This window comes from Melanerpes formicivorus, unplaced genomic scaffold (assembly GCF_026170545.1).
Source record: "Melanerpes formicivorus ecotype bairdi unplaced genomic scaffold, bMelFor1.0.p_v2 SCAF_81, whole genome shotgun sequence".
NCBI lineage: Eukaryota > Metazoa > Chordata > Aves > Piciformes > Picidae > Melanerpes > Melanerpes formicivorus.
Genome location: NW_027142433.1, coordinates 1568937 through 1582106, shown reverse-complemented (window position 1 = coordinate 1582106; position 13170 = coordinate 1568937). Strand labels below are relative to the sequence as shown.

The following is a 13170-nucleotide window of genomic DNA, read 5'->3' as shown; positions in this document are numbered from 1 at the left end:
CAGGCTGCCTGCTGAGCCCCTGGCTGTGCATCATTTCCAGGCACTCACTTGGCACTGCAACATGGCAGGGAAGAGATCCTCCTCCTCCTCCTCCTCCTCAGCTCCCAACTCACTTTTGTGCAATAGCAAACCCCATAACATTAAAACCAAATTCCCAGGCCTGGGTTTTTGTTTTGTTTGGGGTTTTTTGTTTGCTTAGGGGTTCTCTTTGGGTTTTCTCTCCCCTGTGTTTGATGCAAGCACCCAGGACTGCTGTGGGAGGGCAGCAGCACCCCCAGCAGCAGGCCAGGGGCTCCCCCACAAAGCATCCCCATGCTGCAGGGCTCCTCAGCCCCAGGGCTGCAGCCTTGCCTTCCAACCAAGCTCCTCCTGCCTGCTCTCCAGGCAGGGGAATGCCATCCACTGCCCACAGCGGGGCACTGGGGACTCTTCCTGCTGCCAGGGGCTTAGCCCAAACTCAGGTGGCAGCAAGGTAACACAGCCAGGGCAGAGCACCACAGCTGCCTGGGAGCTGGCAGGGAGGGCAGGCAGGAGCAGGTCAGTGCAGCGCCTGCTGCAGGGCTCTGCACCATGCCCAGGGCTTGCTGGCCCAGATCAGCTGGCAGGGGAAGCCCTCACCCCCCCACAGGCTGCCCTGGGTGCATGCCAGCACAAATGCCAGCCAGCTCCAGTGGCCTCCTGCTACCTGCAGCTCAAAGCACTCGGTGGAGGCCAGCACCACACCGCTGGAGCCCAGGACCTAGAGCAAAGGTGTTGGTGTGCAAACAGAGTCCAAAAGCCAAAGAAAACATCTCCCACTCCACTCCTCCCAGTGCCTGGTGAGCCATCCAGAGCAGAGATCCCCCCAGGCTCACCCTGCAGCCCCCCTGCTCCTTGGAGTGTCTCTGCATCCCCTCGGAGGAGGGCCACGCTGTGCTCCAACTGCTGTCCACCAGCTCCCCCGGGAGCAGAGACGTCCCTGCCCCACAGCAGCTGCTCCCAGAGCCCAGCAGAGCCAGCAGGCAGGAGGAGGTGGGGGGCACAGACCACCCACAGCACTCTGCACTGGCTCCTCACTTCTCTTCTGGCCCTCATCCCAGGCTCTCTCCCCTGGGACCCAGAGCTGCCAGCCAGCCTTGGCCACACGCAGCCCAGCTGGCCCACGGCAAGCCACCAGCAGCCACACTGCTGCCCAGGACCCCCCACACGGCCCCAGCTTCCCAGGCACACTGCCTGAGGGGGCTGAGTGCTCAGGCTGAGCCCAGGGTGCCCCACAGCCCTTTGGCTGTGACTTTGTGCCTTCCCCTGAGGGCAGCAGCTTGGGCTCCATTCTCATCCCCTGCAAGGGAAAATTCCTCCCCAGGTGCCCAGGGGGCAGTGAGCAGCGGTGCCACTCTGCCCCAGGGGCTGCAGCAGGGCTTGGGGCCAGCAGGGGAGCCCTGCTCCAGGGCAGGGGGCTCTGGCAGGACCTGAGGATCCCACCCTAGAGAAGCAGAGGTGATGTGATGCTGCTGGAGGAGACCATGCTCAGGGGGTTGGAGCAGCTCTGCTAGGAGCACAGGCTGAGGGAGCTGGGGGTGTTCAGCCTGGAGGAGAGAAGGCTCCAGGGACACCTCATAGCAGCCTGCCAGGACCTGAAGTGGACTCCAGGAAGGCTGGAGAGAGACTGTTTGCAAAGGCCTGCAGGGACAGGACCAGGGACAATGGCTTCAATTAGAGGAGGGCAGATTGAGATTGGATGTTAGGAGCAAGTTCTGCACCATGAGGCTGGTAGAACACTGGCACAGGCTGCCCAGGGAGGTGGTTGAGGTCCCTTCCCTGGAGATACTCAAGGTGAGGCTGGATGAGGCCCTGGGCAGCCTGATCTAGCTGGGGATGTCCCTGCTGGCTGCAGGGAGGTCAGGCTGGATGAGCTTTGGAGCTCCCTTCCAGCCTGGGCCATTCTATGCCAGGCTGGCTGCAGCCTGAGCACTCTGGCAGCGCTGCACAGCCACCAGCCCCAGCTGCTCCAAGCCTGCCACCAGGGGCAGAAGTTCAAGAGGAAAGCAGAGCCCTCCAGCTCCCCCAGAGAGGCTGCAAGCCAGCCCCGTGGTACCCAGTGTGGCACAGCCAGGCCTCCGCTCTGGGAGCAGAGCCTCAGCTCTGCCACCCCCCGGAACCACCCCCGGGTGAGACAGGCGAGGAGGGACTCAAGAGTTTAATCAGGTGCTTCCAGTTGTGCAATGTCCAAAGGATGGCCAAAAAAAGGGGAGAAACAATGATAAAGGACCACATCTAAAAAAAATAAAGTCATGTAGATCTGAGAAACAAAAATAGAACTCCAAGGCCCAGCCCAGCCCCGTACCGTGGAGAGTCCTCTGCCTGCCCAGGGCCTGCTCCCCTACACATGGCCCAAAGGCAATGCCCACAGCCTGCAGTGCCAAGGGCAGTGCCATGAGCTGTGCTCCGTGGCAGGGGAACCCCTCAAAGGGTTTGGTTTCTGTTAAATTAAAGTATAAATAGAAGCACAGAGGCTGGCAGGAGCCGAGCCGGCAGCCCGCGCCCCGCGGCGGCAGCAGCAGCAGGGGCAGCAGGGGCAGCCCCGGCCGGGGGCAGCCAGGAGCCTTCACGTGTCCACAGCCCCAGCCCACAGCCAGGCACTGCACCACCACTACAGCCCGTTCTTCACCAGCTCATGGATCCCATCCTCGTCAATGATCAGGGGGGCACGGAACTCTCGGTCCTTCACGTACTGCTCCAGCCCCTGAGGGAGGCACGGGGAGGAGGGCATGGGGGGGGGGCAGGGAGGGGGAGACACAGGGAGGGGGAGACACAGGGACAACCAGTTTGAAAGAGACCTCCAAGATCACCAAGTCCAACCAATCAGCCAACCCCAACTAACCAACCAGCCCATGGCACTGAGTGCCTCACCCAGGCTGCTCTTAAACACCTCCAGGGATGCTGACCCCAGCCCCTCCCTGGGCAGCACATCCCAGTGGCCAATCTCTCTTGCTGAGAAGAACTTTCTCCTCACCTCCAGCCTAAACCTCCCCTGGCACAGCTTGAGACTGTGTCCTCTTGTTCTGGTGCTGGGTGCCTGGGAGAAGAGACCAACCCCCACCTGGCTACAACCTCCCTGCAGGGAGCTGGAGAGAGCAAGAAGGTCTCCCCTGAGCCTCCTCTTCTGCAGGCTAAGCAACCCCAGCTCCCTCAGCCTTTGCTCCCAGGGCTGTGCTCCAGACCCCAGGCAGCTGGTTAGGAAGGTATCACACAGCCTGTGCTCTGTCCACCTGCTGAGCTGCCCACAGGTGGCTCTGGTCCCTTCCTGTGCTAGTGGCTTGGGGGCCACTGCCTTGCCAAGTTCCACAGTGAATCCAAGCCCCACCTCCTCAGCCAGGGCTCACACACCTGCCCCTCCCCAGCCTCCCCCCAGCCTCCCCCCAGCAGCCCTGACCATCTGCAAGGGCTCTGGAGAGGCAGTACTCACTTCTCCTCCATAGGAGACGAGGGGAGAGATTTCACACTGGATGGGCAGGTCATTTGCATCCTTCAGGCTGCAGAGGAAGCAGGAAGGTCAGGAGGGTTAGCCGCAGTGCTGAGGGCCAGAGGCTGCTGGAGTCCTGCAGCAGTGCTGCCTGGCCCAGCACAGCCTGCCAGCACACAGCCCTGGGTTAGTCAAGCCTTGCGTGCCTCCGTGGAGGAGTGAGCTCAGCTTTAGGGCTCAGCAGCAGCTGAAAGGGAAGAGAGCTTTAGAAGTGGCTTTAGAGGAGGATCCTCCTGCCCCTCCCTGTGTGTAACTGTGGCAGCACCAACGACCTGTGACTGCTGGAAGGTGTCCAGGGAAGGGCCAGGAGGAGGAGCAGAGGGCTGGAGCTGCTCTGCTGTGAGCACAGCCTGAGGGAGTTGGGGTTGTGCAGGCTGGAGAGGAGAAGGCTCCCAGGATACCTTCTTGTGGCCTTCCAGGATCTGCAGGGGGCTGCAAGAAAGCTGGGGAGGGACTTGTGAGGGTGTCAGGGAGGGATAGGACTGGGGGGGATGGGGCAGAACTAGAAATGGGGAGATTGAGATTGGCTGTGAGGAAGAAGTTGTTCCCCATGAGGGTGGTGAGAGCCTGGCACAGGCTGCCCAGGGAGGTGGTGGCAGCCTCCTGCCTGGAGGTGTTTGCAGCCAGGCTGGAGGTGGCTGTGAGCAACCTGCTGTGGTGTGAGGTGTCCCTGGCCATGGCAGGGGGTTGGAGCTGGCTGAGCCTTGAGTTCCCTTCCAACCCTGACAGCTCTGTGATCCTGTGACCTGGCCTGCAGCCCTGCTCCAGCTGATGCTGCATGCAAACCCTTCCTCCTCCTGCATCCTTGGGCTGATGAGAGATGCACTCACAGCACCTCTCTATTTGTCTGGTCACAAGAGGTCTGTTTTAAACTCTCTGCTTGTTAAGCACAGCCTGAGGAGAAAGGGTAAGCCTGTCTGCCTGCTCAGAAACACTCCCTGTGGCACTGCCTGTCCCTCCTGCCTCTTGGATCAGCTGTCTCAGCTCTCTGCCCCATGTGCCTGAGCTGCTGAGGACAGCAGCAGGTCCCCACCAGCATGGCCTGCTGCAGCCTGGCCCTCAGAAGAGCTGTGGCAGCACTGCTGGGCAAGGGTCTCCTGTCACCAGCCTTCATAGGACCCCTTGGATGCTCCCTGGATCCAGCTGGCATGTGAGCCTGGCCCGGGGGGGCTGCAGTCATGGGGAGCTAACAAGGAGCAACAGCAGACCCCCCAGGGTGCCACTTCACCCCTGTTTGCCACCACACAGATGGTCACTGCAGGACATCAGCTGTGACAATGCTCCCTTCACACAGGTCAAAGCCTGCCCCTGCTGCCACAGGCTGAGGAAGGATCAGTGCAGGAGGAAGTGCATCCTTCACCCGAGATCAGAACTAGTGCCACAGCCTGGCTGCAGGCCTGAAAGCACCTGGAGCCTTCAGGTAGAACCAGAGACCCCAGGTGTGCCCCACCAGAGAGTACCACAGGACACAACTGCTCCTGGGGGGGTTGGAAAGGTAACCAACTCCTTCCCTGCAGCCTTCCCAGCCCCCTCTGGATGTGTTCTGTGTGCCCTGTGCTGGGCTCTCTGCTCCTGCTCTGGCAGGGGGGGTGGGTTGGATGCTCTCCTGAGGTCCCCCCCAGCCCCTGACACGCTGTAAGCTGTCACAAGCTTGCTCAGCCTGCAAGCCCTCGCTGCTCACCAGCTCCAAGCCCCTGCCCCACCGAGCCCTGTGCCTGCAGAGGGACTCACTGCTGCTGCAGGAGCTGCCTTCAGCACTTCTGCCAGCTCCCCTGGTTAATTCTGCCGACTCTCAAGCCCTGAGGCAGGGTCTGGGCCCTGGATCTTCAGAACTGAGGAGCTGAGGTCAGAGGAAGCACAGCTGGCCGCCCACGCTGAGCTCTGCACATGCTGACATCAAAGCCTGCCTGAGGTCTGCTTCACGCTTCTGATCCCCCCGAACGGGCCGGGACGCCTGCTGGCAGGCAGCGGCAGCCGGCTCCAGCCCCGGGACCGGCAGGGAAGGGCTCAGGCTGTGCCCCACGGCGGTGTGAGGAGCAGGGGAGCAGCATCGCAGGCACAGCGCCCTGCCCGCCGCTGACCTTTGGGGGCTGCCAGCTGCCCAAGCCCCTTCCCAGTTATCCTGGGCTGCAGCAAGAGAAGTGTGGCCAGCAGGGCTGGGGAGGTTCTGCTCCCCCTCTGCTCTGCCCTGCTCAGACCACAGCTGCAATCCTCTGTCCACTTCTGGGCTCCCCAGTTCCAGAGAGACAGAGACCTGCTGGGGAGAGTCCAAGGCAGAGCCAGGAGGATGCTGAGGGGACTTGAGCATCTCCCCTGGGAAGAGAGACTGAGAGCCCTGGGGCTGTTGAGTCTGGAGAAGAGAAGGCTGAGAGGGATCTGATCAATGCCTATCAATAGCTGAGGGCTGGGGGCCAGGGGAGGGGCCAAGCTCTCTTGGGTGGTGCACAGGAATGAGCCAAGGAGCAGTGGAGACAAAGTGGAACAGAGAAGGTTTCAGCTCAGCATGAGGAGAAACTTCTTTGGTGTGAGGGTGCCAGAGCCCTGGAGCAGGCTGCCCAGGGGGGCTGTGGAGTCTCCTTCTGGGGAGCCTTTCCAACCCCCCCTGGATGCATTCCTGTGCAGCCTGCCCTGGGTGATGCTGCTCTGGCAGGGGTTGGCCTGGGGGAGCTCTGGAGCTCCCTTCCAGCCTCTCCTGCCCTCTGACACTGTGATCCTGCTGGCTGCCACTGCACAGAGGAGCCCAGGAGGGAGCAGATGCTGCCCACCACCCTGAGAAGCAGTGACTGCAGGGGTAGGGGGTCCTGTAGCAAGACATGCCCCGTGCCCAGCATGCGCCCCGAGCCCCCAGGCCCTGTTAGTCTCTGCAGGTGCCCGCTCACCACCGTGCCCAGCGCCGTGCCCGCAGCCTGGCACACACTGCTTCACCTCCAGCCGTTAGTCCCTAAGCACAGCCCCACCACCATGCACCCTGCAGGGTATAGTTACTTGTCATTGACATCTGGGGTGGCAGCTGACCTTCCCCAGGCTGGGGTGGCATCTGACCTTCCGCTGGAGTGGCTACGTGGGAATAAACAAGGGTTAGCAAGGGGGGAGCAGGGCTGAGGTGTGCTGCTCCCCCAGCTGGGGAGGGGGGAGCAGGGCTGCACAGGGCTGAGGTGTGCTGCTCCCCCAGCTGGGGAAGAGGTGAATGAGGCTGAGGTGTGCTGCTCCCCCAGCTGGGGCAGGGGGGAGGTCTGTCAGTTGAGGGCTGCTGTGACTCCAGCCTGGCAGCTGCAGAGTGTGCTTGAGGGAGCCACCTCCAGCCCACACAGCTAACCTCGACTGGCAGGGTTCAGTTCACAGGCACTGAATCAAGGAGGACAGCTCCTGCCAGTCAAGCAAGTGCCCCTCCTGCAGCCACCACCCTGCCTGCACCTGTCTGTGCCCCACGGAGCAGCTGGCAGAAGGGAGCCAGGGCTGGTCCGGGCTGCAGCGGAAGGAAGGAGCGCCGGGGGCCGCCCGGTGCCGCACCCCCACGGCGGCCGGGCCGGGAGCGGCAGCAGCAGCAGCAGCAGCAGCAGCTCACCGCGGGATGGCAGGGAGGCGTGTGCCGTTCTCGTCCACGAAGTGCCCTCCCGCGTTGAGAACCCAGCAGTGGTGCAGGGACATGAGGGCCTGCCGGGCCGTGGTGGGGTTGTCCTTGCCGTTCTGGCTGTCCGCGTTCTTCAGGGGAGAGAACTCATCCTCACGCAGCACCTCGAACACCACAAACTGCCTGGGAGGAGCAGAGGGCAGCAGGCTCACCTCTGGCACACCTGGATGCGGCCCTGGGCTTTCTCCCCTGCCTGCGTGGCTGAGTTCAGACCACAGAGCCCCAGCAGCCCGCACCCACAGGCTGCCCCCACGGCCACTGAAGGAGGGAGAAGAGGACCTGGGTCCTGGTGCTCCTCTGGCCTAGCTAGAGGCATGCAGCACCTGTCCCTCCTGCTGCTCACATCCCTGCATCAATTGTCAGGATTGGAAGGGTCCCCAAGGCTCAGCCAGCTCCAACCCCCTGCCATGGGCAGGGACACCTCACACCACAGCAGGTTGCTCACAGCCACATCCAGCCTGGCTGCAAACACCTCCAGGCAGGAGGCTTCCACCACCTCCCTGGGCAGCCTGTGCCAGGCTCTCACCACCCTCCTGGGGAACAACTTCTTCCTCACAGCCAATCTCAATCTCCCCACTTCTACTTTTGCTCCATCCCCCCCAGTCCTATCCCTCCCTGACACCCTCACAAGTCCCTCCCCAGCTCTCTTGCAGGACCCCTTAAGACAGGATGCAACTGTCCCCTGCTGACGAACAGCACAGGAGCTGGCCTCGTGCCCCGAGCCCAGGCACTGCCAGTGGGCACAGCCCTGGCACCCACCCAAGGGAGAGCCAGCAGCCTGAGCCCCCCAGAGAGACAAGGAAGAGCATACTTGGAGAACTGGAAGATGTCAAAGACAAATTTTTCCATTTTGATGCCATTGGGCTTCTCAGGCTGGATCAGCTGCCCCGTGGCGATGTCCACGTGGGGGATCTTCTTCTCAGCTACGTGGTGCTGCAGCTGGGGCTCATAAGTGCTGCAACAGCCAAGAGAGAGCTCTCACTCCCCCAGCAAAGGCACCTCTCCAAGCCCCTGGCTCAGACACTTCTGTGGCAGGACAGCTGCTCTGTCCTGACCCCCAGCCCCCCGGAGGCACAGGCTTGCTCAGCCCCCCAGCAGAGGACAGCCAGGAGGAGATGGCCTCTCACACCTCTGCTCCAGCACCAGCAGCCAGCCACAGCTGAGGGAAACTGAATCTCAAGGAGGGGGAACCATGCAGGGAGGTGAGAATTAGGCCATGCCAGCTGGGGCCAGGGACCAGACCTCACAGGCATCATCCCAGCAAACAGTTGGAGCTCCAGCAGTGGGAAAGCAAGGCACAGGTGGGTGGGCAGCTGGTGTGCTTAGCACCGGCACTCCTGGCCCCCCAGCAGCAGCCCCCTGCACCCCTGCCCCCCAGCTGCAGCCCCCTGCACCCCTGCCCCCCAGCAGCCCTGCCCCCCAGCAGCCCTGCCCCTTACTTGACCACATCCTTGAGGAAGGCAGTGGTGAAGTAGTGGTTGGCGATGTTGCCGGCGTTGAAGAGCAGGCGCCCGTCGGGGCCCCGTCTCTGGGCAGTGCCCAGGGAGATCTCGCTGTACTCCACCACCTGGTACACACCATCCACTCGGCACACCACACCCACTGGCTCCGTGGGGTTGGTCTTCTCCACCACCTGCCCAGCAGAAGCACTGTCAGGCAATGACCTGTAGCCCCCCCTTCCCCTTCCCCCTCCTGCCAGCCCCCAGCAGCCCCCCACAGGAGAGTTCTCCTGGGCAGGGACAGGGATGCTGGAGGCCACTCCTAGGAGGCATTTCTTGTGATGGTGTCCTGAGGAGGCTGGGAGGGCAGGGCTGAGTGATAGGGTATCAAGGCACACCCAGAGGGTGTGAGCAGCAGCTGGCACCAAGCCTGTGTGTGGCTGGCAGAGGGCACAGATATATTTAGCACCCAGCCTGCCCGAGAACAGGCAGCACGCTGGACACAAGCAGCAGGCTGCTGGCTCAGCAGAGCCATCCCCCTGCATCTGACCTCCCTCCTCTTCCTCACACCCCACACACCTCCCTCTACCCAGCACAGCCACCACAGCAGGGCAGCATGATACAGAGCTTGCTTTCTCCTTTCTGGGGCTTATTTCCTCCTTTTCTCTCGCCCAGGCCAGAGGAGGAACTGCTTTCCCTTTCCCAGCTCAGTCTCTGAAAGCTTCAAGGTCAGAAGCTCTCTCACCTGCCTGCCAGAGCCCTGTGCAAACACAGTGGCACAGCCCCTTTGGCTGTTAGCTCAGCCTTCAAGCAAAGCTTCAGGTGTCAACATCCTACTGGAGGCACAGGGCAGGGCTCAGCGTCAGCACCCAGCTGCTCTTGTGCCCAGGGCGTCGTGGCTGGGCACAGCTGGCAGCCAGTGGCAGGGATCCTGGCTGCCCATGCTCCCCACAGCCATCTAAACAACAGCTGATCAGTACAGAGGTGGGGACTGAGCAGCTGCACAGAGCTCCCCCCACAACTCTTGGCCCCAGGGACTAGGGAACTGGTGAGCCCTGAGGCTTTCAGGTGCACACACCCATGAAAGGCAGGAGGTGAGCAGTGCCAGGCAGTGATGTCCCACATCCCCCAGAATGCCAGAGCTGAGGGGAAGGTGGGATTCTGGCAGCACATGCCACCCCATCAGTAACCCCCTGGTGCTTAGCTACCCCTCCTGGCTGTGGAAAGCCAGCAAACAGAAGGCAAGGAGCCAGGGAAGCCAGGCAAGGACCAAGCCAGGCAAGGACCAGGCCAGACCTCACCCTGCTGCAGGGCAGCAGTGCCTGCCTGCCCCTGCAAACATACCTTGGCCCCACAGTCTGCTCCCTTCTCCAGGCAGAACCCAATGAACCTGGGGTCAGCCACCTTCACCAGGATGTTGTCCACACAGTAGACATGGACACTCTGCACCCCCCTCTGCTCCATGTCTTCCACGATGCCATGCGTGCCCAGGGCCCGGTACAGGCCCCCGTTGCCATCTGCAAAGGGAACAAACCACTGGGGTTGCACCAAGCTCCTTGTTTCCAGGGCATCAGGGAGGGATAGGACTGGGGGGGATGGAGCAGAACTAGAAGTGGGGAGATTGAGATTGGCTGTGAGGAAGAAGTTGTTGCCCAGGAGGGTGGTGAGAGCCTGGCACAGGTTGCCCAGGGAGGTGGTGGAAGCCTCAGGCCTGGAGGTGTTTGCAGCCAGGCTGGATGTGGATGTGAGCAACCTGCTGTGGTGTGAGGTGTCCCTGCCCATGGCAGGGGGTTGGAGCTGGCTGAGCCTTGAGCTCCCTTCCAGCCCTGACAATCCTATGACTCCATGAACATTTGGTACTCCTTTCAGCAGCCAAGGCTGACCCTCCCTCCCCAGAGAGCTCCTGCAGAGGGTCACTGGAGCAGCCATACCCCACCCTCACCCTCCCTGCCAAGACAGACACCTCCCAGCCTGCATCATCCGGGGGCCACGTCACGCTGCAAGCCCTACACAGGCTGCAGCTCCAAAAGCTTGTCCTCAGCACCACGTCTCACCCCTCCTGCCAGCTCCCAGCCACCCACCTGGTGCCATAGCAATTTTGCCCTTCTCCTCCAGCAGGATTTTCCCATCAAAGCCCAGGGCAGGCAGCATGCCCTGCTGGAAGAAGATGACGTTCTCCTTCTTCAAGCCGAAATAGCGATGCTTCAGGAAGAACTCCTTGGTGGAGTCCATGGTGCGGCCGCTCGTCATGATGTACCTGTCCCAGCAGAGAGGAGACCCAGCAAGCAGGGGTCAGCAGCGGGGTCTCACCCCCCTCTAGCACCCAGGACAGGCTTCTTTCCCCCAGCAAGCTCTTGGAAGGATCTGACCCGCTGCAGCCCCATCGTTTTGGCAAGCCCCTGGAACAGCTTCGCCCCTGCTTGCGACACACAGCTCCAGAGCCCTACCACACCCTGTGGAGTCACCAAGCGGCAGCAGCCAGCTCCCCTCCGTGTCCTCAGCCTCCTGCTGCTCACAGCACTGCCAGCAGCCCCTCACCCCCCACCCCCTGACTCATATGGCTGCTGTCCTTGCCAGCAGGCTGTGGGGTTGAGCCTGACAGGGTAGGACCTGACAGCACAAGCCTCTGGGCAGGATAAGCCAATAACTCCAGCAGCAGCAGCAGCGCTGTCCAAAAGGTCTGTGGCCACCCTCATGGGGAAGAACTTCTTCCTCACAGCCAACCCAAATCTCCCCACTTCTAGTTTTGCTCCATCCCCCCCAGTCCTATCCCTCCCTGACACCCTCAAAAGTCCCTCCCCAGCTTTCTTATAGCTCCCTTCAGATACTGGAAGACCACAATTAGGTCCCCTTAGAGCCTTCTCCTTTCCAGACTGAACAACCTCCACTCCCTCAGTCTGTCCTCAGAGCAGAGCAGCTCCAGCCCTCTGCTCCTCCTCGTGGTCCTTCTCTGGACACCTTCCAGCAGCCTTTGGGCTGTCGAGGGGGTCAGCACCAACCCACAGGTTGTTGGCCTGCTGTCACCAATGGAGCCCATACCAACATGCAAGCCCTCGACCAAACAATGAGGCTTTAGCCCAGGTAACACCAACAGCACAATGCCAACCCCTGGCCCTTTAACCTACCAACACCAATTGTGTTGACACCAGCTGGGTCCTGCCAACGCCACCCTACAGGACCTTAACCCTCCAACACCAATGGTGCCCTGCCAATGCCACCCCACGTGCCTGGCTCCACCAAGACCGCCGCGGGACGTCGCCGACCCTCCAAAGCCCGGGGCGGGGCACTCACCAGGGGATGTGGCAGGGGGTCCCGTGCTGCTCCTCCGCTAGCTGCTGCAGCCGCCGCAGGCGCTGGGCCTGGAGATGGAAGAGGGTCTTGCGGGAGGGCAGCCCCACGTCGCACATGCCCTTGGGGTAGGGGACGCCGAGGCGGGTGCCCTGCCCGCCCGCCAGCAGCAGCACGGCCACGCGGCTCCCCGCGATCTCCGCCAGCCCTGCGCCCGGGAGATCACACACGCGTGGGGCCCGCCGCGCCGACGCCGCGCCGCGCCGGGCCCCGCCGTCCCCTGCACCGTCCCCTGCACCTACCGCGGCTCTCCCAGCGCGGCAGCAGCTCGCGGTCGCGGGAGGCGCTGCCCAGCACGTCCCGCGGCACCGGCTCCATCCGCGCGTCCAGCCCCGCCGCTACGGCCGCCCCGCCGCCGTCCCCACGGGCGCGGAGGAAGAAGCGGTTGATCTCAGCCACGTCCATGTCGCGCAGCTCCGCCGCCAGCGCCCGCCGGGCCTCGCCGCCCAGCTCGGGCCAGAAACGCAGCACGTGGCTCTGCCCGCCCGCCGCCAACCGCTGCCGCAGCGCCGCCGTCACGGCCGCGTCCCCGCCGGCTTCGCCCTCCGCATCCACCGGCACCGTAGCCTCCATCACGCCCGCCGCTGCCCGGCCGCCGCGCCCCCGCCGACCTTTTATACCCCCCCGCCGCCGCGGCGTGGCCAATAGGCAGGCGGCGGCGGCACGTCCCGCGTCCTCACTGGCTGCGGGACGCGGCGGCACCGCCCCGCGCCACGTCGTGCTCGCCGCCCGTCCAATGGGCGCCAGGAGAGAGAGGGCGCGTGGCAGCCCGCCCCCCACCCGGGTCCCGTGGTTCCGCCAATCGGAGCGGCGGCGGCGGGGCGCGCGCCGGACACTGCCATGGCAACGACCGCCACGTCAGCGCGCGGCCCCCGCACGCTCCCGGCAAGGGGCGGCCCCCGCTGGCCCCCGGTCCCGCTGCCCCCCCGCTGCCCTTTCCCGCTCCGGGCCCACGCGTGACCCCAGAGCCCCGCGTGCCGTCCGCGCCCTCGAGCCCCCGGGCAGCGACCTGGGACTGCAGGAGGGGAAGAGCCTCCGTCCCGTTCCGGGGGGAGCGCGGGCTGCGGCCAAAAATGCGCTCAGCCCGCCGCCAGCTCAGCCCGCGCCCCCCCGCCCGGCTGCGGAGCCGCGGGAGCTGCAGGCAGTTGTGCAACTCGCGGCATTTCCCGGAGCACAGCTCCGCGTCACCCGCGGGCACTTTCCCCTCCCGATGAGATCACTTCGGAAACCGTTACGCCGGAGCGAGCACG

At 63.4% G+C, this 13170-nt stretch overlaps 1 protein-coding gene across 1 annotated transcript; it reads right to left on the bottom strand.

The window, feature by feature from the left end:
- Nucleotides 1–2158: 2158 nt before the first annotated feature.
- Nucleotides 2159–12412, bottom strand: UAP1 (UDP-N-acetylglucosamine pyrophosphorylase 1). The gene is made up of 9 exons (XM_068164524.1): nucleotides 12163–12412; nucleotides 11864–12068; nucleotides 10654–10829; nucleotides 9917–10089; nucleotides 8573–8766; nucleotides 7945–8088; nucleotides 7068–7256; nucleotides 3446–3512; nucleotides 2159–2722 (listed from the first exon to the last, which is right to left on the bottom strand). The coding sequence occupies exons 1-9, from the start codon at nucleotides 12323–12325 to the stop codon at nucleotides 2630–2632; spliced, it is 1404 nt and encodes a 467-aa protein (XP_068020625.1). The 5' UTR covers nucleotides 12326–12412; the 3' UTR covers nucleotides 2159–2629.
- Nucleotides 12413–13170: the final 758 nt, after the last annotated feature.

What these genes read in the sequence shown, in the direction of transcription:
- UAP1 (XM_068164524.1), bottom strand. Translation starts at nt 12,325, where the DNA reads ATGGACGTGGCTGAGATCAACCGCTTCTTCCTCCGCGCCCGTGGGGAC. An exon ending in ACCCCCTGCCACATCCCCTG is followed by an intron (nt 10,830 to 11,863) that starts GTGAGTGCCCCG and finishes CTGCTGGGACAG; the next exon opens with GTACATCATGACGAGCGGCC. An exon ending in TCGTCTCCTATGGAGGAGAA is followed by an intron (nt 2,723 to 3,445) that starts GTGAGTACTGCC and finishes TGCCTCCCTCAG; the next exon opens with GGGCTGGAGCAGTACGTGAA.